Source organism: Onychostruthus taczanowskii, unplaced genomic scaffold, assembly GCF_017590055.1.
Source record: "Onychostruthus taczanowskii isolate IOZ18803 unplaced genomic scaffold, ASM1759005v1 scaffold92, whole genome shotgun sequence".
Lineage (NCBI taxonomy): Eukaryota > Metazoa > Chordata > Aves > Passeriformes > Passeridae > Onychostruthus > Onychostruthus taczanowskii.
The window spans coordinates 381,140-407,065 of record NW_024507213.1 but is presented as its reverse complement, the minus strand read 5'-3'; the positions used below and the strand labels follow the sequence as shown (position 1 = coordinate 407,065).

At 42.2% G+C, this 25,926-nt stretch overlaps 1 protein-coding gene across 1 annotated transcript in view; it reads right to left on the bottom strand.

Moving 5' to 3' along the window:
* RASGRF2 (Ras protein specific guanine nucleotide releasing factor 2) overlaps window positions 1-25,926 on the bottom strand; it is a 124,509-nt gene that overhangs the window by 40,366 nt on the left and 58,217 nt on the right. Inside the window, exons 8-17 of the mRNA XM_041426632.1 lie at window positions 25,341-25,450; window positions 23,640-23,758; window positions 18,901-19,061; window positions 17,835-17,901; window positions 16,807-16,943; window positions 14,352-14,434; window positions 11,816-12,064; window positions 11,065-11,453; window positions 5,866-5,991; window positions 4,509-4,598 (exon numbers count right to left, since the gene is read on the bottom strand). Of these exons, the coding sequence (XP_041282566.1) occupies window positions 4,509-4,598; window positions 5,866-5,991; window positions 11,065-11,453; window positions 11,816-12,064; window positions 14,352-14,434; window positions 16,807-16,943; window positions 17,835-17,901; window positions 18,901-19,061; window positions 23,640-23,758; window positions 25,341-25,450 (1,531 nt within the window). The remainder of the gene's footprint in view (window positions 1-4,508; window positions 4,599-5,865; window positions 5,992-11,064; window positions 11,454-11,815; window positions 12,065-14,351; window positions 14,435-16,806; window positions 16,944-17,834; window positions 17,902-18,900; window positions 19,062-23,639; window positions 23,759-25,340; window positions 25,451-25,926) is intronic.

Here is a 25,926-nt window from a genome sequence, read left to right as displayed (position 1 = left end):
CAAAACACAAAATGGCCAGAAGACTTCAGGGAGCAGTGAGGACAGAAAACACACAGGTGTCTTTTACCTCCTAATATTCCCCCACAATGCCCAACTGATTTCAGCTGTGGGTCTTGTTCGACTTTGTCAGTCTGGTAACCTCAAACACCCCTGCTTGCAGGTGACTTTCTACTCTGGATCCCAGGTGAGTCTGTTCCCTCACTGAGCTTCTACTGATGGCACAAAGAGCCACGAACTCCTGCTCATTCTGAAATTCTGAAGCCCGGCCCCATGAAAACCATCTGATGTCCTACATCTTGCATTCCAGAAAATCCTGGATTTGTAGAATTGATAGAGTTGGAAAGGACCTCTTACAGCACTGAGTCCAACCCTTTACCCACACCACCGTTTTCACCACTGCTGCCACCCTCCTCTTTTACCCATCCAGCCTTTTACAGCATGTTCTCATCAACTCTCCAGCCCTCTCTTCTTTAAACTTCACATGCACAGAAGTAATTGCGTGCCTCACCCCATCCCTGACTTCAAACTCCCAAACTTTTCCAGCTCTCACTCTCTCACCCCAGTCAGGACTGTACATACCCTTCAATATTTGTACAAATTCTGCATTTATACTGTGGTACCATAATAGTCTTTCCTTTCCATACAATTCCCGATGTTTTCTTCACCTCTCTGGCTCCTGCTGAGCACCCAGATCATTTGAGGAAATGGCCTGTTCTCATCCTCAGTCCTGAGCCAGTCCTTTCAGGTGCAGAGCTCAGTCTGTTTTGCCTCGTGTGCATCACTTGCTATTAATCAACACTGGATTTCATCTGCCCCTCCACTCATGTTCCACGTAGGAGTATTGCAAATGACACACGTCGCAGTGTCTGCAGCAGGGAAGCCAAGGAATGACTGAGCAGAAATCAAAAAAACCCCACCAATGTCATTCAGTCCCAGAACTGAGTCACTGACTGGTCATGTCCAGCCTACGAAACAAACAACACCAGGAACCACTGGGAAAAAGAAAGGCACTCTTAAAAAAAATAAAAAAATCTCACAATCATGGTAAAACACACAGGGGAAATAAACAAATTTTGGTTCAGCCAAATTTGGACTTCATGACTCTCCAAGTTTAGTACTGTCTCTACTATGAATAATTACACCAAGTTACAAAACAGGTGATTCCATGGTATAAGATCTGGTTTGTAACCTTCAGTTTTTCTACTCATTTCAGGTGGACACTGGATAACTCTAACTTAATCTTCTGAGACTCAAAACCACACATTTGCTTGTCAAATTTGCTGCACAGCCTTCTGTTTTTTACATCACTTGGGAGAATGACCTTTAATGAAGAGCTCACTTAAACAGCAACATGAAAAGAACTTACAAATGTTAGAAATGTTGTTTTTCCCTTTCAACATTCCCAAGCTTTGATGTTCCTTCTAATGACTGCATAATTGAAGATTGCATTTTCTCTCATACTTCAGTATTATTAATATTGAAAAACACTGATTTTAACAATACAAAAGCAGTATTTTCAACTGAATTTGTTCCTGGTGGGAAAACCCAGTATTTTCCATCCTTACTTTGCTTCTTAAACAATCTCTGAATGTACTGGATTAATTCATAAAGCAAATACTGTCAGTAATTTTACTCAGAGTCTGATTCCAAAGGCAGAGAATATTCACCATTCAAATAAAAATTGCTAAACTGAAGTTTGTGACAGGTTCATCAGACAGTGTGATCACACAGCACATACAGGACAAGCACAGAGCCAGGTCCAGCTGTTGAAATCACAAAATGCAGGGAACTCTCAGAACTTTGGGCCTAGAAGCCAAAGCTTAGAATTAAACACAGGATTTGTGTGAGACCCTGAAAAAGGCTCTCAAATTCAGGTGCTAGAAGCGATAATGTGGATTTATAGTTCAAAGCAGAGACACATTAAGCTAAGTAAAGGAAAGTTTAGAGTTTTACAGTTTAAGATACAGAAAAAAATAAAAGTAGCTGCAGAGGTAAACAAGATTACAATGCAGCACTGTAGGTTTGTGTATCATAACATGATTGGTTAAGAAACTTACACTGTAGCATGGGTCCATAAGATTAAATATTTAGGGATTGGGTCAAAAACATACATATTTTTGTTTATTGGCCAATAAATCCTTAAAAAGGACTATTGGTTAACAAATCCTTAAAAAGTCCCATAACTAGAAGTCTTGTGACCTTCTGAGCCATGTGGTAAAGATGAGAGCAGAATGCACCCTTCCTATGTAAAATATAAGAAAAATTAACCACATCACCTAAAAAACTCAGAGGTCCTGTCTCTAACTCATTCAAAACTCCTTCACAAATCCCCACACTCAGAAGGGGTGTAGGACAGGCAGCCCCAACCTGCCCTCCTCCTGCCACCAGGTGACCCATCTGTCAGGTGAGGGGAACGTGTGGATGTGTCACCTGGACTCCCAGTGCATCTCCTGGAAAAGCTGCAGCCCAGGGCCTGCAGAGAGGCATCTCCCCTGGGTAAGGACTGGCTGGTGGCCAGGCCCAGGGACAGTGGGGACAGTGAGGACAGTGCTGACCCACTGGGGACAGTGCTGGAATAGTGGGGACAGTGCTGGGACAGTGGGGACAGAGGGGACAGTGCTGGACAGTGGGGACAGTGCTGGAATAGTGGGGACAGTGCTGGGACAGTGCAGGAGAGTGGCGACAGAAAGGACAGTGCTGACCCACTGGGGACAGTGCTGGAATAGTGGGGACAGTGCTGGGACAGTGGGGACAGTGCTGGGAAAGTGCTGGGAGAGTGGGGACAGAAAGGACAGTGCTGACCCACTGGGGACAGTGCTGGGACAGTGAGGACAGCGCTGACCCACTGGGGACAGTGCTGGGACAGCGGGGACAGTGCTGGGACAGTGGGGACAGTGCTGGGACAGTGCTGGGACAGTGGGGACAAAAAGGACAGTGCTGGGACAGTGCTAGGACAGTGAGGACAGTGCCGACAGTGGGGACAGTGCTGGGACAGTGCTGGGACAGTGGGGACAGAAAGGACAATGCTGAGCCAGCTGTGTCCCCAGGGAGCAGTGCTGGGCCATCCTGTTCAAATCCTGGGCCAGGGGACTGAGTGCTCTGCTGGTAGTTCCTGGGTGACACCGGCATGGGTGGCAGTGTGGATCTGCTGGAGGGCAGGAGGGCTCTGCAGAGGGCTCCAGACACGCTGGACCATCGGCCACGGCCTTGGCTGTGAGGGACAAGGGCAAGTGCCAGGCCCTGCCCTTGGGTCACACCAACACCCGGCACTCCAGGCTGGGCAGGGGGGCTGGAAAGCTGGGACAGGCCCTGGGGTGCCCAGGTGGCCAAGAGGCCAGTGGCCCCTGGGCTGTGCCAGCCCCAGGGCAGTGGCTGTCCCTGTGCTGGCACTGCTGGGGCTCCATCCCCAGCTGCCTCCAGCTCTGGCCCCTCAGCTCAGGCAGGGCCCCATCCCTGGAGGTGTCACCTGGAGGTGGCACCCAGAGCCCTGGGCTGGGGACAAGGTTGGATTCAGGCACAAACTGAACCTGATGATCTGGGAGGGATTTTCCAGCCTAAAAGATTCTCTGATAAAGTTTCTAACACTGATCATCACTGTCTTGTAATCTAAAGATCATGGCAAGTACACAAGACTAAGAGAAGCAGTGATCTAGGCTCATGCAGAAATTATTTTCTCCTGATGTCTTCTCACCCACCAGTTAATGACCAGAGCTCTACACACGGTGGATACAAAATCCACTGAGATCCACAGGGACCATTTACTGTCTTACACAGATTTTCACAGCTCATTTTGAGACTGGGGTCTTCAAAGCAATTTCCTGACATTCCAGTGGGAAAGAGGCAAGCGTGAGTTTACAGCTGGATTGTGCTTCGTCACACATAATCAAAATGAAGATTTGACAAATCAAAAGATTTGTCAAGCCAAAGGGAAATTGATTTTGTAGACTTTAAAAAAACTGTTGTTTATTTGCAACATGACCTAAGAGAGGACCCTGTTAGTGGAAGATATTTATATGTCAGAGGGTACACAGCAAGATAAGCAGCACATTCAAAACTTAAATCAAGTATTTTATGTTGCACTGAATACCTTTAGTCAGTAATTACTTACCAAGTAAAATACAGTATACACTTACAATAAGTAAAACTGCATACCACCTTTGGACATAGAAAACCTCATTTTAAAAAATAAAATCTTAAAATTTTAAATGGAAAAAAAAACCAAACCAAAAAACCAAGAAAGATCTTATTGGGATGCCCAGCAGATCACATACATATCAAATATTAATCCTCTAATAATAGGCTGGATTAGAAATATTAGGAAATCAACCAACAGGGTTGGAAAAGGCCTTAAAAATACCCAGTTCCAGCCCTGCCATGGGCAGGGACACTTTCCACTAGTCCAGGCTGAGATGAGAACATCACTCATGAGAACACAGGGGTCTGTTCTTGAGGAATATTCACCTCCTGAGCACCTGTGTGTCACCTGCCTGCACAGCACACCCCCTCACCTGGCGGGCTCCCGTGCCCAGCTGCAGCTGTGGCAATGGCAAAAGCAGAAGCAGGAGACACTGAGCAGTGGCTGTTGTCAGCAGTCTGCACTGTAAAGGGGAAGGACAGGAAAAAATTACCTTCTACAAACTTTTTAGCAACCAGCAACAAGACTTAGAATCTTCAGGAATGTTTGTAACTTTGTGGACACTGTATTTATTAAAACTGTCAGATGATTTTCTGTGAAAGATAGTAGACATATCGTAATCATATTTATGGTTTATATTTCCATATCGTTGCAATTAATGTTGCTATAGAAAAAAAAAAATCTAAGACACTGCCAGGGTGAGTAACAAGATATTAACCAAATTGGAGAAGGAAAAAAGAAAATATATAAAGAAAAAACAATGGCATAGAAAATTAGCATAAACAAAAAATTATGTCAGAGAATTAAGCATATTCACCATCTTGTGATTACTGGATTCATACATTTTCCCTGGTCACTGCCCAGCATGAGCAGAGTTTTGCAGATTTTATCAAACTTTCTCTATGGGGAGTGCTGTGAACATTGTCTCTAACTAGAACTCAGATAATATGACACTGCCCACAGTATCCAGCTCCCAAATCTTGCCTTCTTGCCACAAATGCACCAAATCACATAACATTACTACTGGTTTGAATCTAAAGTGTCCTGGCAACAAGTGAGAAGGCTCTGCTCTGCTTTTGTTTCAGTCCCAGGTATGAAACACCTGCCCAGACACCTGGCCTGAAGGAGCTGGCAGCATTTTAACTCTTCACGGACACAGCTCACAGACCTGCTAATGATTTCAAAGAGCCACGTGAGAGTTATTTGAGGAGCTCCAGCTCTCTCTTTCCTCTTCAATTGAGCAGCTTTTTCAAATTTTGGAATGAATAATGTGAGACCATCTGTAAATGTTCAGCGTTGCACAAAGAAACAGACGCAGTCCCTCCCCATTGACAACAATGGGTGTTGTGCGTTTCATGATTACAGATGGTGCCCAAAATATGTCCCCTCATCAGCTGAAAAAAATATGTCAGAGTCTTGAGAGTTCTGTGAGAACAGGACTGATTCAATATTAGTCTTGAACTTGGGCACATCCTGCTTGAGCTATTTCAGAACACTGAATCATACTGAAGTCTCAACATGCTTCCATGCCTCATTATTGCCGCTCAAATCTAACAGGCACACTTCACATTTTAATGGCTCTTTTATTTTTAACACCTGAGAAACAAGAAAAACACAAGCAAACCAGATTACTTGAACATGATTACTGCTTTTCTGCTGCCCTGCACAGATCACAGGCACAGTGACCAAGCTGTGTTTGAAGGGACTGGCAGAGCCAGGACAGCTCTCACCTCCCGGCTGCCGGTAGCGGAGGTGACGCGGCGTCGAAGGGGACCTGCACGGGGACAGCTCTGCAGTGTCCACCACTGAGGTGCTCTCAGGAATGGTCCTGTCCACTGACACAGTTTCCAGAACTGCTGCTTTAAAAGAGAATAAGTGTCAGTACTGATGATCATGCACAGTTTGGTTCACAGTGGTTTCAAACAGTCCCGTGCCTGTAACTTGCCATGAGATTTTGCCATTAACTCAACAATAATTATCCTCTGGATGGAGTTAAAGGAGTGGGAAAGTCTTGTACCACTGACACAACAGCTCATAAATAAATAACTTGGTGAAAACCAGCAAGTTGTCAGTTTTAAAGTGTGTTGGATAAAACTGCACTTTCAATCAGGAGAATATGCAGTGACATGCACACATAATAAAGGTACTTGAACTCATAGATGTTCTATGACCTAGAGAAAATAATCCTTGTTGAATAACAAAATGTAATCAAAATCTGTCCAATAAAATTGCTAAACAGCACTGGAGAGCAGACCAGTCCATGGTGGAGTTCTTTTATCAGAAGAATAAAAAGAGGAATGGGATAAACACTACTTCCAAAATGAGGAAAAACAAGCTGATAAAATACATCCTGCATTTGATGTGAATGACAGCTCTGCCTGCAGCACAAGCACTGCGTATATAAGGCTAAATATAAACAAAAACTTTGGAAAACAGGAACTCTGAAAGGAAACAACTTTGAAGGTAGGGAAAGAAGGTGAAAATCTCAGCCTGTAAATGGGCAGCAGTTACAGAGAACAGCAATCACCATAATAATATGTCCTCAGAAACAGAATTTGTGCAATTGTGTTAGACTTAAAGTAAGCCAGAGCTGTTTTTTTTTTTTTTAAATTCTGGCAGTATCACAGCAACATTACTATACCCATTTTCATCCCCCTTATGAGATTTCTTTTTAAACTTCCTCATTTTCATCAGCATTCTGCATGCAGCTGGACAGAGCTACTGCAGGACAGAGCGCTCTACTCAAAATTCCTCCAGACTGAGTGCAAGCTGTTCAGCAGGAGATGCCCAAAGGAGTGGGAGACTGCACTGACAGCAATTTAGCATTTATATGGGCCTCTGGCCATTTCCAAATGTTCCAAAGCTGCCCAGCTTTGACAGACCACAATGAGAAATGTGAATAACTTCCCAACAGTGCCCACTGCCTACACTCGGGCAGAACAACCTGCTCTTTACCAGTTCACTTTGCAACGTAGAAAAAATGTTACAGCTAAGACAGCAGTTACCCATCTGTGATTAATTTCAATGCATGGCCTGTATTTTGGGATATGCTGTGCTATCATCACATTGGTCTGAATGTGGCTAAAGTAGTGCACAAGAAGAATTTGCTCAACTTTGCATAGAAAAAACTTTCTCTCTCTCTATATATATACATATATATAAAAATAGTCTGCTGTGCAATTAATGTAAAAACATCCAGCATACTAGATACACAATATCCATGATTATGCGCAACAGCTAACCAATGTTTTTGAAAGCATGAAGCATGAGCAAACATCACAGATTCACAGAATCCCCTGAGCTGGGAGGGACCCCCAGGATCAGGCAGTGCCACCCCTGCCCTGCACAGACCCCAACAGCCCCACCTGGCATCCCTGGAGTGCTGCCCAAGCTCTCCTGGAGCTCTGGCATTCCCTGGGCAGCCTGGGCAGTGCCAGCAGCCTCTGGGGCAAGCAGAACCTTCCCTGATCTGCAGCCCCAATTCCCCTGTGCCAGCCCCAGCCTGCCCTGCTCCTGTCCCAGAGCACGGATGGGAGCTGCCCTCGGGAGGAGCTGCAGCCCCTGGTGAGCTCTGCCCTCATCTCCTCTGCTCCAGCTGAACACACCAAGCACCCTTAGCTGCTCCTCATGTGGCCCCTCCAGACCCTTTATCATCCCCATGTCTCTCTTTCGGGCACTCCCTAACAGCTTTAGATCTGACATGAGGGTGCCCAAACTCTCCCCAAGACTCGAGGTGAGGCTGCCCCAGCAAGTGATGCTGGGCCTGGTACACCCCAGGACAGGGATGCCCCTTCTGGCTCCAGCCACCACTGACTCAGACTGAACTAGACACGGACCAGGACCTGCAGGTCCCACCCCACAGCTGCTCTCCAGCCCCTTGTTCCCCAGTGCATCCACACAGCCAGGGGTGCCCATCCCAGGTGCAGAATCCCTCGTTAAACCCGGCACGCTTGGTGAATTCCCACCCTACATTTGCTGAGCTCTCTCTGCAGGGCCTCTCTGCCCTCGAGGGAGTTAACAGCTCTTCCCAATTTAGTGCCATCAGCAAACTTACTTAGTACTCCGTAGAGTCCTGTGTCCAGGTGGCTAATGAAGATGTTGAAGAGCACAGGGCCAAGGACAGAACCCTGGAACCCCAGCTCTGACAGTGCCAGCCTGGTGCCACCCCAGCCACCGCCACGCTCTGTGCCTGCCTTGAGCCCATGATGGTTTTATCCACCTGTGGGCTGGACAGTTTGTCCCCATGGACCCTGGGAGAGACTGTGCCCAAAGCTTTGATGAAGCCCAGAAAGATCCCATTACTGCCTCTCCTGGGTCACACAGGTGTGCCACCCTGTCATAGAAGGAACTCAGGTGTGACCGGCAGGACCTCCTCCTTGTCAGGCTGTGCTGACCTATTGTTTCCAGATGAATACCTGTTTGCTCAGCTGGTAGGGAAAAGACAATGATTATTTTGTAAAATCACTGACCTGTGGAACTGCATAATGGGGATCACATTAAACATCAACCAAGAAGAAGAGCAGGACAATACCCTTTCATCTCCAAAATAACAAATTACATTGGTTGGGCTAACTCGGCTCCAGATTTGGGAAAGTAACACCAAACTCATGGGGTGGTCAAGTGCCACTTCAGGGCTGAGACCACTGTTCAGACTCCTGAGACAGACAAACTCATGTGAAAAGGGAAGGAATATACTTTGATGACTTTGGGGGAATGATTATCGTTATCATACGTATGTTTGTCCTGGGAGAACCTGTGAGCACTGCTGTACACCGCAGCCTGGAACAGGAGCTTTGCTGTGCTCAGCATGCACACACAATACTGGAGAGGAGGCAGCTGAGTGAGGAGTGCCTGCTGCTCAGGGCTGCACTGCTGCTGGAGAGGTTTTGTCCATTTTTCTGTAACATGATGCCTCAAGGTGTTTCCCAATACCTCCCAGGGTAATTTTCTCCATGGCCTTACCAGGTGCTGAAGTGAGACTGATGGGCCTGTAGTTTCCAGGGTCACCCTTCCTGTGCTTTTTGAAAACTGCATCAAGTGTCAGCAGATCAGGTGTTGTATAGACCATCCCATGGCCAAAACCCCAACATTATTCTGATGACACCCTGCTCTTGACAGGCAGACTCCTAGAACGCTACAGTGGATAACTTCCCAGTTAAAATGGGTTTTTTTGGTTAAACAATAGGCAGTATTCTGTAAAAACAACCCCCTGGCACAATGAAATATCTAACTTATTAGCAGGGCACCGCTACTTCATCAGTAGGGAGCAGACATAAATTTCAATCGTATTTGTCTTACTTTGTATTTGGTAATCCTTTTCTTCTTTCCTCTCTCTGGTTTTTTGTTGTTATAGTACTACCAACTAAAACTGAACTACATTTTGCTCAGATTTACAGATCAAATTCCTCAGACAGTAAGCCAGGCCATGTACAACCATTTTTAAAATATTAATTTGAGAAACAGAAAAAGCATTTTTAAATTGTATCATTTTCTGTTTAGTGTAACAACAATAAAACAAAAGATCACTGCAAACTTCTATTCCAATTAAGAAGATCATTCCCCTGTCCCCAAAGGAGAAGTAACGTCCATTTCTGTTTCCTGTGAGACTGAAGCTACTTCCTTGCTTTTCCGTCTATACCTACAATGCTCCCAACCCTAGAGGCCCACACTGAGGCTTTTATCAACCAGCCTCACCCTCTGGAAATAAAACCTATTGCAAGGTGCCTTACAGAATCCCTAGAGGAAGCAGGCATTTGCTCAGGAGCAATTAATCTATTCTAGACTCGTAACTTCTGGAGGGATAACCAGGTGACATTCACACCGCCTGGTGCAAATGTCACTGATGTACTGAGCACATCACAGGCATTATTTATTTGGATTAGTGATGGAATCTCCCTGGAAAAGCAGCCCCCTCTGCAAACATGTTAAAGCTGTTAGGTCTTTCTTTTTGACATAGTATTTCACTTCCCGCAGTACATGGTACAACTCAAAAATCTCTCACCTCAGCAAACATCAAATATTCTCTTCTGCCTTTCTCCTTACACTGCACTGAAGTGAAAACAGACAAAGGTGCTGTGGGTTGCAACAAGATGAGCTTTAAGGTCCCTTCCCACCCAGGGCATTCTGTGATCCTGCGGCTTTGCCATGCTGCTGCTGTTGGGAAGGAGCAGCAAAGGGCTGGGATCAGAGAGCACAGCAGAACCTCAACCAGAGGAGCAGCAGTGTGCCAGGACTGTCCTCCCCTCTCTGACACAGGCAGTGGGTGCACATGTGAGAAGACAACCCAGGCTGAAAGGCCCAAAGGGGTCATCTCCAGCACCAAAGGGCTCAGGCCCCAGCTAAGAAACAACATCTCAGCCTTGAGAGCAGATGTGGGAAGGGATAAAAGAAATATTCCTTACTCACAAACTACAAAAGAGTTGCCACAGAGGCAGAAGCCTCCTACACCCTGAAAGTGCTGGAGACTTTTCCCTGGAGTTTGGACAGATTCCATGGATGCTTGCCTGGGGATTCAGGGAAAGGACCTCAATGTGTGCTCCACCAACCACTGGATGGTAAGAGCCATTGAATCCTAAGCTGTATTGTTTCTTCACTAGCTGTAACATTAACAGGTACCTTTAACCTCATGCTGTATATTAGTAGGGGGGTTTTGTACTTATTCCTGTGTAATATTAGCTTGTTTTAAGTCTTACGTCTGTTAGTTTTGTGTCTATTAAATAAATAATTCATTCTCTTATAGACCAAATCAGCCATTACTAAAGAACTTGTGATCAAGAGTGGCTTTTCAGGTGCTGACCACCTCCATAAAGCCGCTGCCTGCTGCCAGAGACCTGAGCAAAGGGCAGGGATTCATCCAAAGCCCCAAATATGCGTTGTGAACAGGCAGCGAGCAGCACGCTGCACTCCAGTGCTCCGCGGGCGTGCAATACCTCTGCGGATGCTCCTCCTCAGCTTGTTGCAGAGGTCCAGGCGTGGGTTCTCCAGGCTGTCCTCGGTCGAGCCCGGGCTCTGCTCGGGGGACGACAGCCCCCGGCTCAGGTCCAGCGGCGCCTTGCTGCCCGTGGGCGGCGGCGACGTGGCCGGGCTGTAGTTTGAGGTAGGACTGCTGGCCACAGACGAGGCTGAGAGGTCGAGGGCACCGATCCTGGAGTTCAGCGAGGAGGTCAGGGACAGTTTGCGGGTCCTGGCGGGGGAGGAGGTCCTGGAGAGGGACAGGGGAGGAGGAGAGGAAAACTTGCGGCAGAGGTGCGGCGACTTGCCATCAGCCAGGTACTCCCCTCTGTTGTTCTGACTGGTGGCAAAGAACAGCTCCAAAGACCTGAGGGGCAGAAACACAAGAAGAGCAAAACGGTAGCAAGCACTGAACAGATTTAAGTGAAAACGCTTCAATTTTGAGCAAATCCACATGGCACTGCAAAATCTGTGTGACACTTCGTCCTCAAAGCTTGGGCACATAGCTGAGACAGACCTTCCATAAAACTGGCGTCCTGTTTACACCTTTCTCTTAGATTATTTACACGCAGAAGAAGCATCTATTATTGAGAACCATTCTCTCAGATTATTTACAAGCAGACAATAATGAGGAAAACCCCCACAAAACCAACAGTGACTGAGGCAGTGATATCCCTCCCAGCGATCTGTGACAGAGAGGTCCCGGGAAGGTGCAGGCCCCGGGCTCACCTGACAGGAATGGAGGTGAAGGGCCGCCGGTAGATGTCGGAGAGCTTCTCCAGGACCACGGCGGCGGTGGTGAAGATGCGGTAGGTGTGCAGGAAGGTGTTGAGGAAGTCGATGCTCAGGAACCGCAGGTCCGTCAGCCGCTCCAAGAGGCGCTCCACGCTCGCGTAGCGGATTTGGGGGACTTTGCAGGAATTCAGCGTCTTGCTGAAGCAAATATCGATGTCATCTCTGTGAAGACGGGCGTCAGATCTACACAAAAGCCAAATTTAAAACACTTTACCAACGAGTGATCATGGCCAAGGTGATGCCTTAAGTTTGAGCTTTCATGTTTTCCAGATTCTGTACTGCATTGGTATATTATTATATTAGTATATAACTGTGATTAATAACACAACTTAACCATTGAAACTGAATATTATATTAGTACATAACTGTGAACTTTCGTGACTCAGAGTCCCTCTGGGGTCTGTCTTGGGTTCATCTTGGGTGTGGCCACAGCTGGGCTCTTGTACTGCCCAAGGTGTGTCCTTTGAAGGCCTTTTAATAAATACCCACTTTATTCCTTTAAGTCTGTCTAGCCTCTGCTCTAGGAGCCTCTCAAGGCATTAAAGGAGTGGTACCCTTTAGCTGTTCCTGTCAACAAAAAAGCAGCAAATATTTATGCACTATTGTGTTTCATCAGTGCAGGAAAACTTTTAATTTGTCATGAAAACTGCTTCCATAACAAAGGGAATTTAAATTTTATTTCTGGCAAATGCTTTACACTTCAAAGTCTAAGAAACTGTTAATCATGCTTACATTTCTGAAATGGAACAGGTGGCAGAATGGTCCCCTCTTGTCTCTTTCAGGCTATTGTGGCCCATAGGTCAATATTACTAAATACTCAGTATGGGATAATTCATTGCAATGTCTTCTGCTGGGATCAAGCTTTATCTAAAATAAAGTGATGGATCCTAAAAATTAACCCCTTAGCTAGTTTTAAGGCTTACCTGCAAATTAACACCTGCCTTCAGCTCCAAGAATTATTTTTTAAGAAAGTAAATAGGGAACAGCACAAAACATCTCAAATTTCAATGCAGAAACCAAGAAAAATCTTTATTTTAGTGAAAAAACCAAAACCAAAACCCAATAAATTTTGGCTTGAAAAAAAAACCCACCAAAAACGTTTACATAACCCTATCCATAATGGGGGGGGGGGGGGGTGTTTCCCCTCAAATTCTGTTTTGCTAAGTTTGTAAATAAACAGGATGAATACTAAGTGAAGCATCTTTCAATACACCCCATCCTTTTGTAAAACATTATTGGATTTGCTGAGAAGAAAGGTAAGAATATTCCACACAATTCTACACTGTATTACATAAAAGAAACAGCAACAAAAAAATCTTGTTTCTCACTATAGACCCTCCAAAGCAGCAATATTTTGTTTATACCATCCAGTGACATCTGACTTTGAAAGTCAAACTGTGCTGCAGATCAGGCAAGTCAAATTTAAGAAGGAGAACACCCAGTCTGTGTCTGTAATGAAGCTCCTGTATGTTCTTCAGAATTAATATTCCCTTCTGTTGGCACAGGGACTGAGGTCCTGCTGTACTTTGAAAGGGAACAAATGTCCTTTTAAAATTCAGAGGGTGGCAGAAGTTGTTATGCACTGGAATGTTCCTGGAATAAAGCTGCAGACAATAAAATGCCTTATTTGCAGGGATCAAAGGTGTGTGCCCTAACAGTGCATTCCCAGATGCTTTTTCTCTCACCTTTCTAAGCACAAAGACAGGAGAGGAAACAACAACAGAAGAGGCTTTTGAGAAACCAAGAGATGTGACAGATAATGGTGAGACAGGAAATAGTTTTGTATCCTTATGTTTCATTTACTTATATATTAATTGGATTCTAATAAGTAAAACTCAGGTAAATTGAGGTATGTAGAAGATCCAAGCTGTGTTAAAAATCTGGAATCAGGTAGTGAAAATATCTCACTAGAAACAAAACCCGCTTATTACAATAAATACTGAGAGAGTCCAAACATAAGGGAAATAACCTTATAAACAATGGTGCTACTTTGATGTGATCAGTTAAAATCACGAGAGAAAGTAATCTTTTACCAGAAGTAACAGAAATACAGAGAACAAAAACTTTGGCTAATATAACAAAATAGCTTTCAAAATGGTGAAATTGTCTGCAGTCACATAAATTCTGAAGACTTGTAAAAAATCTCCAATAAAATTATGAGATGAAAAAGAAAACCTGAGAAAAAAATCATCCATCTAAGGCATACCTGAAGTCAACTACTCAAAACCCAGGTAACGCTAAATTGTGATCCAACACTGGGAATTGAGAGTTCACCACTCTGAGTGATCCCTACACCTCCAAGAAAAGGATTTGAAAATACATGTTTTGGGATAGAGAATCAGTTCCACTCAACCAAAATGGGAGGGGAAAAAAATTAAAGGTTTGTATTTTCTAAACACATGCTTTCTCTTGTTAAAATGTTGTAAATTGAGCAAACACAACAATCTATTCTGTCCTCTGCTGCACTTACTTGATCATATGTGGCACTGTGACTTTGGAGTTTTCTTCAAACACTATTGTCATTAATCCATTGCACCTTATATTATCAATGCACTGTGGAAATAAACATTGAAAACTGTTAAATTCAGAACACTTTTTATATCCCTATAAGTTTGAAGCACAGCCTTTGCAGGGTATGGGCTGATTAAGACAAGGTATTTTCCCAAATGAAAAGCAGTGATGCAGGAATTAAGAGTTGACATGCTTCTCTGGCCTTTGCCTCTCAGGGTATCCTGTTCAGAAACCTTTTTTTTTCCACATGATTAAGTATTTTGACTTGGAAGTGATATTTCCTTTGAAGCTCCTTTGAAAGGGAACAAAACTCATTATTTCTAGTATTTCCTCAAAGAGTGTAAGCTTGAGAAATCAAGACCACAAGAAAATCAGAATGCTTTATACTCCAAGGGGTACAGTAATACCTTAACCTCTACTCCGTGCAGAAGACCAGAAGGGAATATAAAAAGCTTCCAGAAACACATTTGTGAAAACAAATTCAAGTGGTGCTCCTTGTGAAACGCAGCTGTGAGGAAGCTGTCCAAGCTGCTCCCTGCAAACTCCTGTATAAATGTTTGAGGCTGGGAATTAGGAGGGACTTTTATGTGCACTTTTATGTAGTTCAGATGAGCCCAAAGAAGGGAACAGAGCTGGGGAAGGGGCTGGATCTCTACCAAACACTGCAGGGCTCTTGTCTGCTTTATACTTTCTACTTTTATTCATACACATATATATACATACATATGTATACATATAAATATACATATATATATATGGACAATCTCCTTACATCAGTAAAAAGGAGTTTCAGAAATTATCACACACATTCATCCTGACTTCAAGAACACATGTAGCCTTCAGGCTGTGAAATATTTCATTTCAAACCAGTGACTGATACTGGATTGCTCAAACCTGATAATGACAGGCCTCTTCAGGTTTAGATTACATCTACAGTTACAAATTTAAAGTATCATCTATGCAGTTTTATGTGGGTTTCAATTCAGGATTTTAAGATTATTTGGAAAGTGCAGCTGCAGTAATTCACAGTATGATTTTCTCAAATCATTACATAAAAGCATTGAGAAACACATTTAATAGAAGTACTTATATTTCCCCTATTTGACCTTGAAATATTACAAAGAAGCCCGTATCACCAATCATGGTATCAGATGATTTTTAGAATTATTATAATTTAGGCTAAGAATGGACTTAGTAGCATTCTTAAATGGTCTTTCCACACCAGCAAATAACTCCTGTGATTTTATATGTCAATGGAAGAAGAATAATTCCCTGAAAGTCTGTTCTGTAAAAACTTCTCCAACCAGGTCTGTCTGTAAGACAGCAAGTTGTAGCTCATACTATATTTTGAGATTTTTATTTGCCTATTTTTGTTCTTTCAAAAATGTTAATCCAGCACAAAATAAGTCAGAATTCTTATTTTTTAAGCAATTTCTCCTCATTATGATGATGATTCATCTGGAGCTGTTGACAGCAATGATAGCAACTTTGGAAATGCATGACATTCCATGCTGATATTCCTCTAATCAGCTATTTCTCTCTAAATTAATAGAGGATAGGACCTGAATTCAGAACTATGAGAGATGAATGTTCTTGTTTGTGTGCATAAACAAAACACAAATAGCCTTGATTTAGCTCTGGTTAGCTGAAAGCTTAGGGGTTTTGGGCTTTTTTTTGCATTCAACTTCTTTCCACAAATAGATTATGACAAAGTTTGTCTATTATGTTTAAAGAAAAAGTGATTTTAAAAAATCCCAACAACTTATCCCTGACATTTAAAGAATTTAAAACACCCTTTTTTGTTCATTCACAACACAGACAGTTCCTGCACGCTGTCAGAATGCTCAGCAATTATTTATAATGGTTTGTTAGTATTCATTTTTGGTGGAAAAAAGAGTTTATCCCATTTTCTTACTTCATTATTCATGTGATATGGCACCATTTTCACACTAGAACTCAGGTGGTTTTGATCTGTATGAAAATCATTAATCAACCAGTACTATCCTTATTAAATCAAAATATGTGTCTAGATGGGCTCTTCTTAAACATAAGAATGCTTACCACTATGCTTGTACATGGACAATTTTGAAATTTATACCCCATCTCTGTTCTTGAGAAACACACTTTCCTGATGACTCAAATGCAAAAAGAGAATTTTGAGGGGAACAGGCAGCACTAAGGGTTTTTCACAGGAAATCAAAGGTGTTCAGCACCCCTGTGTCAGGCTGTTTTCCAGAAGCTCAGACTGAAGGAAGACCTCACCAAAACCAGGTGAAAAAATGTCTTAGGTTGGAAATGGGGGTGTGAATTCCATTTCCATCTGTCAGAGCTGGGGCAGTTATCTCTGTCCATGGGGCAGTTTGTCCTTAGCAGACACCTGTCTGTTCACACCAAGACAGAAAAGCACAAGGTACCTGGCTGATGTCACTTGTCCATGCAGCTTTCTCCTGCCGTGACGGGGCCAAAAGCACAACAGTGAAAGGAGGAGCATCCGCGGGCTCCACTATCAGCTTGAAATCCAGGTGTCCAAACACCTGCCCAGAACCTTTGGCTTTACAGCCAGAGGGGGAGAAAAAAAAGTCACAACATGAAACGCCACAGCATGGGACAAAGAAAACAGTGATTTCATTATAATGGAAATGCTATAAAACATCTTACTGATAAAGAGCAAATCCAATTAATTATCCAGCAACTCATTTTGCTCTTCACATATGCCAAGCACAAAAATACCGCGATTTGCTCTTCAAGATAAAGTTTCTTATAACACTCGTATGCTAATACATCCTTACCATACTACATGTATCACTCAAATTAACAAAATTACTGTCACAATTCAAGTGCAAAACTAGACAAACTGCACAATGGAAGACAAAAGGAGTAACAATAAAATAAGCCTGAGACTGTATTTTGTAATTCCATTTCAATAAGCTTGCAGTCCAGATTTGTGGGGAGCCCAAGACAAAAATCTTCCCATTAATTCTTTCAAATCAGTCAACTCCCAGGTATTCCAGAAAGCTAATTATTATGCAGCTTATCCTTATTATTTAAAAATTTTTTTTATTTTTTTTTCTTTTCTTTTTTTTTTTTTTTAATTTTATTGTACTTTCTTTTTTTTAATTTTTATTTTAATTTTATTTCTCACAATGCTCTGCGTGAACTTGAATAGGAAAGCCAGCAAATAATTTGTCACATTTCTCCAGCCAACACTCTTGAAAACCCAGTAAGGGGTGTTAACAGCAGGAACAAATACAACAAAACAATGCCCAATCCAAGTCAGCATGTCCATTACTGGAACAGCAATTCTAATGGATCAGTTTTACACTGTATTCTACTGGTTTCACAACAACATATCTATTTGCTCTTATGAAAAAAAAAAAAAAAAAAGTACTAATTTTAGGAAACTAGAAACTGTACTTACTACTGACAGCTGAATTTAACTTACAATCATCATCACTCGCTTCTGTCTCCTCGACCAGTGTGCATTCTATCAGAGACAGAACACCTCCTGTCTGTGGAAACAAAGCACATTTCACACAAGTGTTATTTATTCCCATTTGTCACAGGTTTTTTTAAATGTTGACAGGCCTGACTGTAACATTTTACATTACTCAGAGCTCTGAGGAAGACACATCAATTTCATGATGCACATTTTTTCCTTAAAGAACTAAACCCAAACTGATTAAATATAATGTTTTCCTTAATCCAGCAGATCAATAGTACAATGCATAAAACTTCTTTCACTTTTACCGCACTTTAACTTATGGCACACACAGACTTGTTCACAAGTTCCAAAAAAGTTAACTAGAATTTCATCTTCTGAATTTAAGTCAAATACGTACAAGGTTTTTTTAAAGGTTCTATTAGACGCTATTTATTTTGCATAAGTACTTGAACTATGTAAGAGGTGCAAAGTGGGAAAGCACATGACCCTTAATAACCTCTTGGTATGCCAAATTAAAATTCCATTAAAATTCCATTCAACATAACCCACTCCATGAACTACCAACATCTCTTACCCACAAGCCAGCACTATGAAAGACTGATTCTCAACAAATATAACTAGATTGTTCTTAGATGACATTTTATTTTAAGAGAACATGCTGTTCAGGAAAACTGAATTGACTTTGAGAATTAATTTTATTAGAGCTCTGGAAAATGTTCTTTGGCAATTCTGCAGGGTTGTACTGACTGATTTATGCACTGAAAACTTACTTAAATTCAGCGCTACATACACTGAATTTATTCACTACTTCAAACAAATAGATACATCAATGCCTTTTTTCTAATCCCCAGTTTACTAGAATTAACTGGCTCTAATAAAAGAAAATTGACTGCATTCTATTACTTGCAATGAAAAGACAAGGCAGTTAAACACTGTGCACCATCCCACTTTTGTTTATAACCACTAATGCAAAGCTCACATGAAACCCATAAAACAGCAAAATGTTGACAGTTCACCACAGATGTATTTTCATTTTGAAAATTAAATCATAATATGAAGTCCATACCTTAAGAAGATGCAGTTTTCCTCCTGAACTTCTTGTACAAATTAAGAAGTGTTTTGTAAACAAGAAGCATTGTCTTTCTCCTTCTTTCTTCAAAGACAGCGAGCCCAGGCGAACTTTACTCAGCTTTCCCCTCTCAACTGAGGGGACCTGAATAAGGGAACCTGGTAATGAAAGTGCAAAATTTACTGCATTACAGTAATATTTAGTAGGCAGTGCTCACGCTGTTAATTCATTGAACACTATCACATTAATTAACACAACTCTTCATCCCAGTATCAATGTGTATCAGCATGTCTTTCAAGCACAAGTCAATCCTTTTTTACTGCACAGGTTCCCATTGTTTATTATCATAAATAGACTCAAGTACAGTCTAGACTAACATGGCAGGATTAGATGCAGGGCTGAGTAGGCAATTAAACACACTGAGAGGCCATTAATCACAAAATGTGGCTGAACAGCAAACACCATTCTGACAGCCACTACACTTGCAAAAGACACTTCAAACCAAAGAGACAGAGAATGCAAACATGAAAAAGTTCTTTTTGATGGAAAAGAGTTTGTGTGTGTGGCCATGTGCAAGAGAGATGGATATGAAGCACATTTCTTCTTCTTATCTTGTACTGCATAATTGTCAGTGCTCCACAGCTCATCCGAAATGTGTTGCCAGTAAAACACTCCCGAACTAAATTGAACCTGCTTACATAAGCCTGAATTTTGCTTTGCAGAGCTCCAGGCTGGGGACAGCTCTGCTTCTCTTGCTGTTTCACATCTCAGTCTGTGACCAACTTTTCCAGATTGATCCCACCATGTGTATCACCTCCAAATTTGGAGCAAGAGTTAAATTTGGTGGTGAAGTGCAACTCCTCTGTAGATTAAACAGAAATATTTCTACCATACAACTTGCTGTTAGCAGACAGGGCAGCCAAGAGACCTCCGAGTCTCCTTCCCACACATCTCTCCTCACCATTACCTTTACACTGGCTCGTGCCTTCTTCCAGTATCAGGCACTCACACAGCCAAACCAGCAGGAAAATAATGCTGGGAAGAGGCAGCTGACTTAGCTCCCTGATAGGTGCAAGGTCACAAAAGCACCAAGAAACTGATGATGCAAAGCAGAACAAGCAGCAGGAGAAGGCTTTGACCTGCCCCTTCCAGATATGAAATGGCACGGCTGCATCAAAGCTCAAAGTAGTGGTGGCACCCTGACACAATGCCAGCCTGACAGAATTACCCATGAAATATTAGATTAGCAATTCTTACTCTGTGTTGTCAAAAGGATTATCTTTCTCAAAGTTCACATATGCAATCTTGAATTAACAAACAGAGAAATTGCAGTAACTGAGAAAGGTGCTATTTATCTACAGTTTTTTCTGTGCTTAGCTCTCTCTATATATTTAAGTAGCCTTGAATTATTAATGTGTAAACTTCTGCTGACATGGGAAAATACACAGCAGTAAATTTGCCAGAGAACAGTGTTCTCTGACAGACATTTCACATTTAGACTAAACGTGTATAACACAACTTGTGTCACCAAAACAGAACAGTGAAGTTATGCTCTAGAATTTTGCAGAGGAGTTTGGAACATTTCAGATTCACTTACATTCTGACCCAAACCCCCAAACATTTACTGGCTGTTGTGCATTTCCCCTGGACAAGCAGCCAACCTGCCTCAGCTGTTAGAGAGAGGGAGGAGATCATTTCCATGTGTTGGAACCGTGACTTCTCCATGTTACACTGAATGTCCCTGAAGCCACACTGCAAGGCCAGCATGTTCAAAACAACTTCCAGACAAAATTCCCAGGGTACTTTTAGGCCTAGAATTCCATCTGCACATTTAGGGTAGCAATATTCAATCTGTACATTTTGTTTCTGCTTTGCTTTGTACAGTAATAGTACTTATAAACGTGATATGCTTACAGAAGTAAGTCTACTGGTAATTGTTGTTTATTTATTTGTATTCTCATTAGAATGCTTTCAGGACTAACGTGCTCTGTTCTGCCATAATGGGCTGAGGTTAAACAGTGTTCTTGCACGGAGCTAAAATACTGTTTAATAAGGTAAAACAGAGCAAACCTCTCTCTAAAAGCAGAAAACAGAGACTGCATTTTCTCTTTTTCAAATGTGCAGAGAGGAACACATCTCCTACACATACTGCATGGCTGACACCAAGCAAGGACCTTGGGCAGTCTCATCAGGCTTTAGTGGTTAACAAAACTGGGCATTGGCTCTACCACAGATTTCCTCTTAAGGGAAAAAAATGGTCACAACTGGCCAATGCACAGATGCAATGAGCAAGTGAAGCTAATTTTAGAACATTCACTAACAGTATAGTTTGGACAATAGTGTAATCCTATGAATTTTTATCCAGCCTCAGGCCGAAGCACTTCAGTGCTTCAGCAGTCACTCTCTCAGCCTTTGCTCAATCCAAGGAATATAAAAGGCTGTATTTATAAACAAACATAACCATTCAGAAGTCTACATTGAACTGCCTGATTGACCAACTCAATCTGGCTTTCCCCGTGCTGGAGGTTTTCGGGCTTTTTTACTCTTTTTTGTTGTTTGTTTTTACTGCTCAGAGGGTTAAACATTGTAAGAGGTTGCTCATTCAGGGAGGCTGCAGGGTCTCTGTCCTTGGAAACAACAAAATACTGACTGGACAAGGCAAAAACCAACCTCCTCCAGCTGGTGCTGCTTTGAGACTGGAATGGATAATTTCCAAAGTCCCTTCCAGCTCCAGCTATTGCCGGATTTTGTGGTCATGATATCTTTATCAGCACAGGTAAATTCACAGCAGCTGATGGCAGAAGCATCAGAGTGTTTGAAGGCACCAGAGGGGCTCAGGGTGTTCAGTTGTTTGGATATCAAAAGATTTGAGACTCACTGAGTGTCCTTCAGCCTCACAAGGAAAATGTTCCTCACTTCCTTGTGTGCCTGACTATAAAATCTGTACCTAAGTAAGAGGCAGGGAAAATCAGACCACAAGAAACTCGAAAGAGAATTCACAATCTGCACTGCAAAGCACTGCCAGGGACAGTTCCCGCGGTCTCAACATGCACAACTCAACAGAATCAATCTCTTCTTAAACAAGTAGAGTCTGTAACACACGAAAAAGTTGTCATTAACATCCACAAAAAAAGCCTGAACAAAGGTAGTGGCACCTCTCTCCGGTTTTAAGCCGGAAAAGAGGCTCCTGTGCCTATCTGCACTAATCAACACAACAAAAGGCAGCCTAACTGACACCAGAGGAGATGGACACCACTGCCAAAGTGACCCCACTACCAGATGTAAAAGGAAAATGGGCTCCATTACTTCATTTGCTTTATTCAGATTTCTGCCCTTGCACAGAATCACAGGCAGTGGATGTTCCAGCAGATAAGCAGATACAGCTTTCTGTAACACACACTCCTGTCCACTGCCCTCTGACTGCGTGCCTAGAAATAAATCTGAATTTAATTTACTTACAGGGTTTGGCCTGGGCCTGACAAGCCAACAGTAATTTGTCCAGATCGATTCCCACAAAAAAAGAATTCTAAGTTTTACTGATGAAGCAGTGGGTATATGGACAAAACATTGTTAGTCAGTTTTAATGGGAAAACCCCAATAAATAAAAATATATATTTGTATTACATATTGTAATAATCTTGAAAAAAATTCGAAAGTTAAATTTAGATTTCATAGTACAAGTAAACCTAGGATAATCACAGCATTATAATTTTTTGCCTCTGGGTAAAAAATAACTTGCCTTTTCTTTTTTTTTTTTTCTGAAAACCATATTCGTAACTCTTAAAACATCTCAGAGATAACAATGCATACATTTAATGAAGAATCAAGTAATTTAATAGGGTTTGTAAAAACAATATTGTTAGTGTATTGTAAAAATAATATTGGAAGTTATTACAGAAAATTCATAATTTGGCCACATAACTACAGAAACAGCATAAAATACATTACAAAATGTACAGAAAGCCTATTAATTTACAGGTGCAATATGGCCCCATCAAATACCAGATGTTCTGCCGAGGTTATCTGGAAAAGGCTTCATGAAGAGATGCACCTAAATTATATTCCTAACCTTTCCTGAGTACATTTAATGATTTTCAGCACAAAGCAGCAAAACCTATCAAAATCCTGCACTACAGATCTGTAGTTATTTTGTACAAGCCTAGTAACTGGCTTCAAGAGGTCCAAAAGTAAAATATTATATAAATGGGAGAAAAATAAGCAGCTACAGTAAACACCACCAAGCAAGAATTTTAACCAATTTGCAGTTCCTGGCAAAAAAAAACCAAACCCTGTCCCTTATTTAAAATGGAAATGTTATTCTAGCAGAGTTTTTTGGAACTTAACAACAAATTCCACCTCTGCTGCAACTAATTTTCAACAGAAGGAGTTTCCAAAGCTGCCGTCAACAGACAGAGAGGAGAAGAGTGCTGCTCTTCCCCTGCTGCATCCCCTTGGGACCACAGTCCAGGCAGAATGTGAAGCACAGTCCCAGGGGGGCTTTGCCACTCACGTGCTGCTGATTGTCCTGCAGAGCACAGCACAGAGCTGAGGTCCCACCACAGCCCAAAATCCCCTGTTTTCAGGGCACTTTTCACCCTGCAGGGACAAGGGGGCAGGCTCAGGATGCTGACGAGTGCTCAGCGCAGCGCCCAGCCTGACGATGGCACTGTGAGCCCTGCTGCCTCCACTGCAATTTTTTTCATTTTTTTGGGCAGCTTTGCAGAGGGATGTCTTACCTTGGCGGATAAAGGTTTGGCTGGTGTCTAGCAGTATGTCACAGCCCTCCACTATGGTCCTCTCTATGGCCAGGTTCTTACGGATGTTCTCTGTGTCACTCACCTCGTCGTGCATCACTCTGTTGGGGACAAAAATGCACTTTATCTCCCCAAAACGTGCCTCACACCTGCTGTGTCCGTGAAGACACAGTGCATGCCCCTCACCACCTGCGACAGATCTACCCAGCCAGTGCCTCATCACTCCACTCTGCACTCCAGAGCAGGTCTCCTGCCTTTTTTCCTCTCCTTTTCAAATCATTCTTGTGATCATTTTGATTTTTCAGCAGTCTATTTGGCAGACTAGTGACTGCTCCTGAGCACATCTGACAGATGCCACTGAAACTTCAAACTTCACAGCTGATAGAAGAGAACCTGATCCTTAATGCCACAAACAGGGAAGTGTTGCCTAGAATTATGTAGGGCACACTGTAAATTTCCTCTCCGTGGCTTTAGGGTCCTACTCTGTCCCTGCTTCATCTTTACAATCTTTACAATGTAACAGTCCTTTTCCTTTCCCTTTCCTTTCTTTTCCTTTTTCCTTTCCTCTTTCCCTTCCTTCTACAAGCACAGCTTTGATATTTCAACATTTCCTTTCTCCTATTTTTTTTTTTTTAATATAGGCATTCTCCCCTTACAGAGAAAAATACAGACTTTACATTTTTCAGTACTGAAACCAACCCAGGAGCTTATATGATCTTGCAATGATATTTTCCTAAAGTGGGACTGGACTGCACTTTCTGGAATCTCCTCCTCCCTCAGGACTACCTTAAAGGGATGGAAATGAGTCAGTTTATTTTACATTTACGGTCTCTACTGACTTTATGAGCAGAGAGGATCAGTCAGTCTCAGACTCCAGTCCTGAGTGTTCAGTGGTGAATAGTTGGATCAGCAGTGAACTCTGACTTATGAGATGAAGCCAGTCCAAAGCTGATTTATCTGCTCGTGCAGATCTTTTACAACTAAATATTCTCCAAGCACACCTTTAGTGAATACTCCAGACACTGAATATTTATATCCTGGAGTTCACTCATGGTCTCTTTGTTCACAGCAGAAAACTGCATTTCCCAGAGAGCAGAAACACATTTCTCACTGGGCTGATGAGAGGAACATCTGAGAAAGGTCTGGGGGTTCAGGGAAGAGCCTCACTGTGCAGGTTTCCACAGGGAGCAAAAGTTCTCAGAATATTATCTTTAGTTCCTGCTTAGCTGGCATTATTTGAAGCACATATACAAGTCAATTTTCACAGTAGCATGTTAAAATTGTGACACAGATAGAGAACGAAGTACTTTCCAATACCATAATTATTTAAAATGCCCTTCTCTCCTTAAATTCAGAAAAATAAAATTTCTTTATGTAAAGAAAACTGCTCTGTTCATAACCCAGGAATAGGTGGTTTCTATAGTGATTTCAATTCTCCCTAACCAAAATACAAGGAGACACTTGGAGATTTAAAATTGACCAAAAAAAATAAATAGAACCGACAAAATATTACACTGACATATTTTTAGGTTTTTTCTTTATCTTCTGTTTTGGGTTTGATCCCTTTCTTTAAAATGCATATCTTTTTAAAAGAACAAAAACAAATAAAAATAAAGAAAAACTGATTTTTCTTTTCAAAACCTTTAATTCAAAATTATCAGACAGAAGGTAGAAAAATCTTACCTTGAAAGTTCTTCTAGTTTAGATTTAGCAAATTCAAGGCTTTTTCTCTCAACGTGTTCGTGAGGTGTGTGAGCCAAAAGTTCATGAAGTGTTATAATGTATCTGGGAATCTTGAAACCAATAAGATATAATATCAGTAAATCCATATATACCTTCCCTCAATTTTAATACATGATGAGCATGTAAATTTCTTTTGACATTGAAAATACCAGGTGACCTGTCGGCATTCAGGAAACATTCACATTGCACAAAAGGAGATGGAAGAATGTCCAGCATTTGTCTATTAAAGGCTACAGGGTAACAAGGACCCTTCAGAGCTTTTAACCACAGAAAGAAGGACCCTTCAGGGCTTTTAACCAAGCGATGGTGCAGCATAACTGCTCTGACACAACAAGATTTATGTAGGAGGAGAGGCAACATTATGCTCATGTGGAAAGTCACCAGCAATGACATAATAACATTCCTCATCAGGCAGGAACAGGACCATCTCCTTCCCTCCCTTGACCCGGCTTCAACTCAACCCAAAGAAACCCCATACCCACAAAAACTTTAAAATATACCACTTCAAAAATTAAAAAAGTATTGC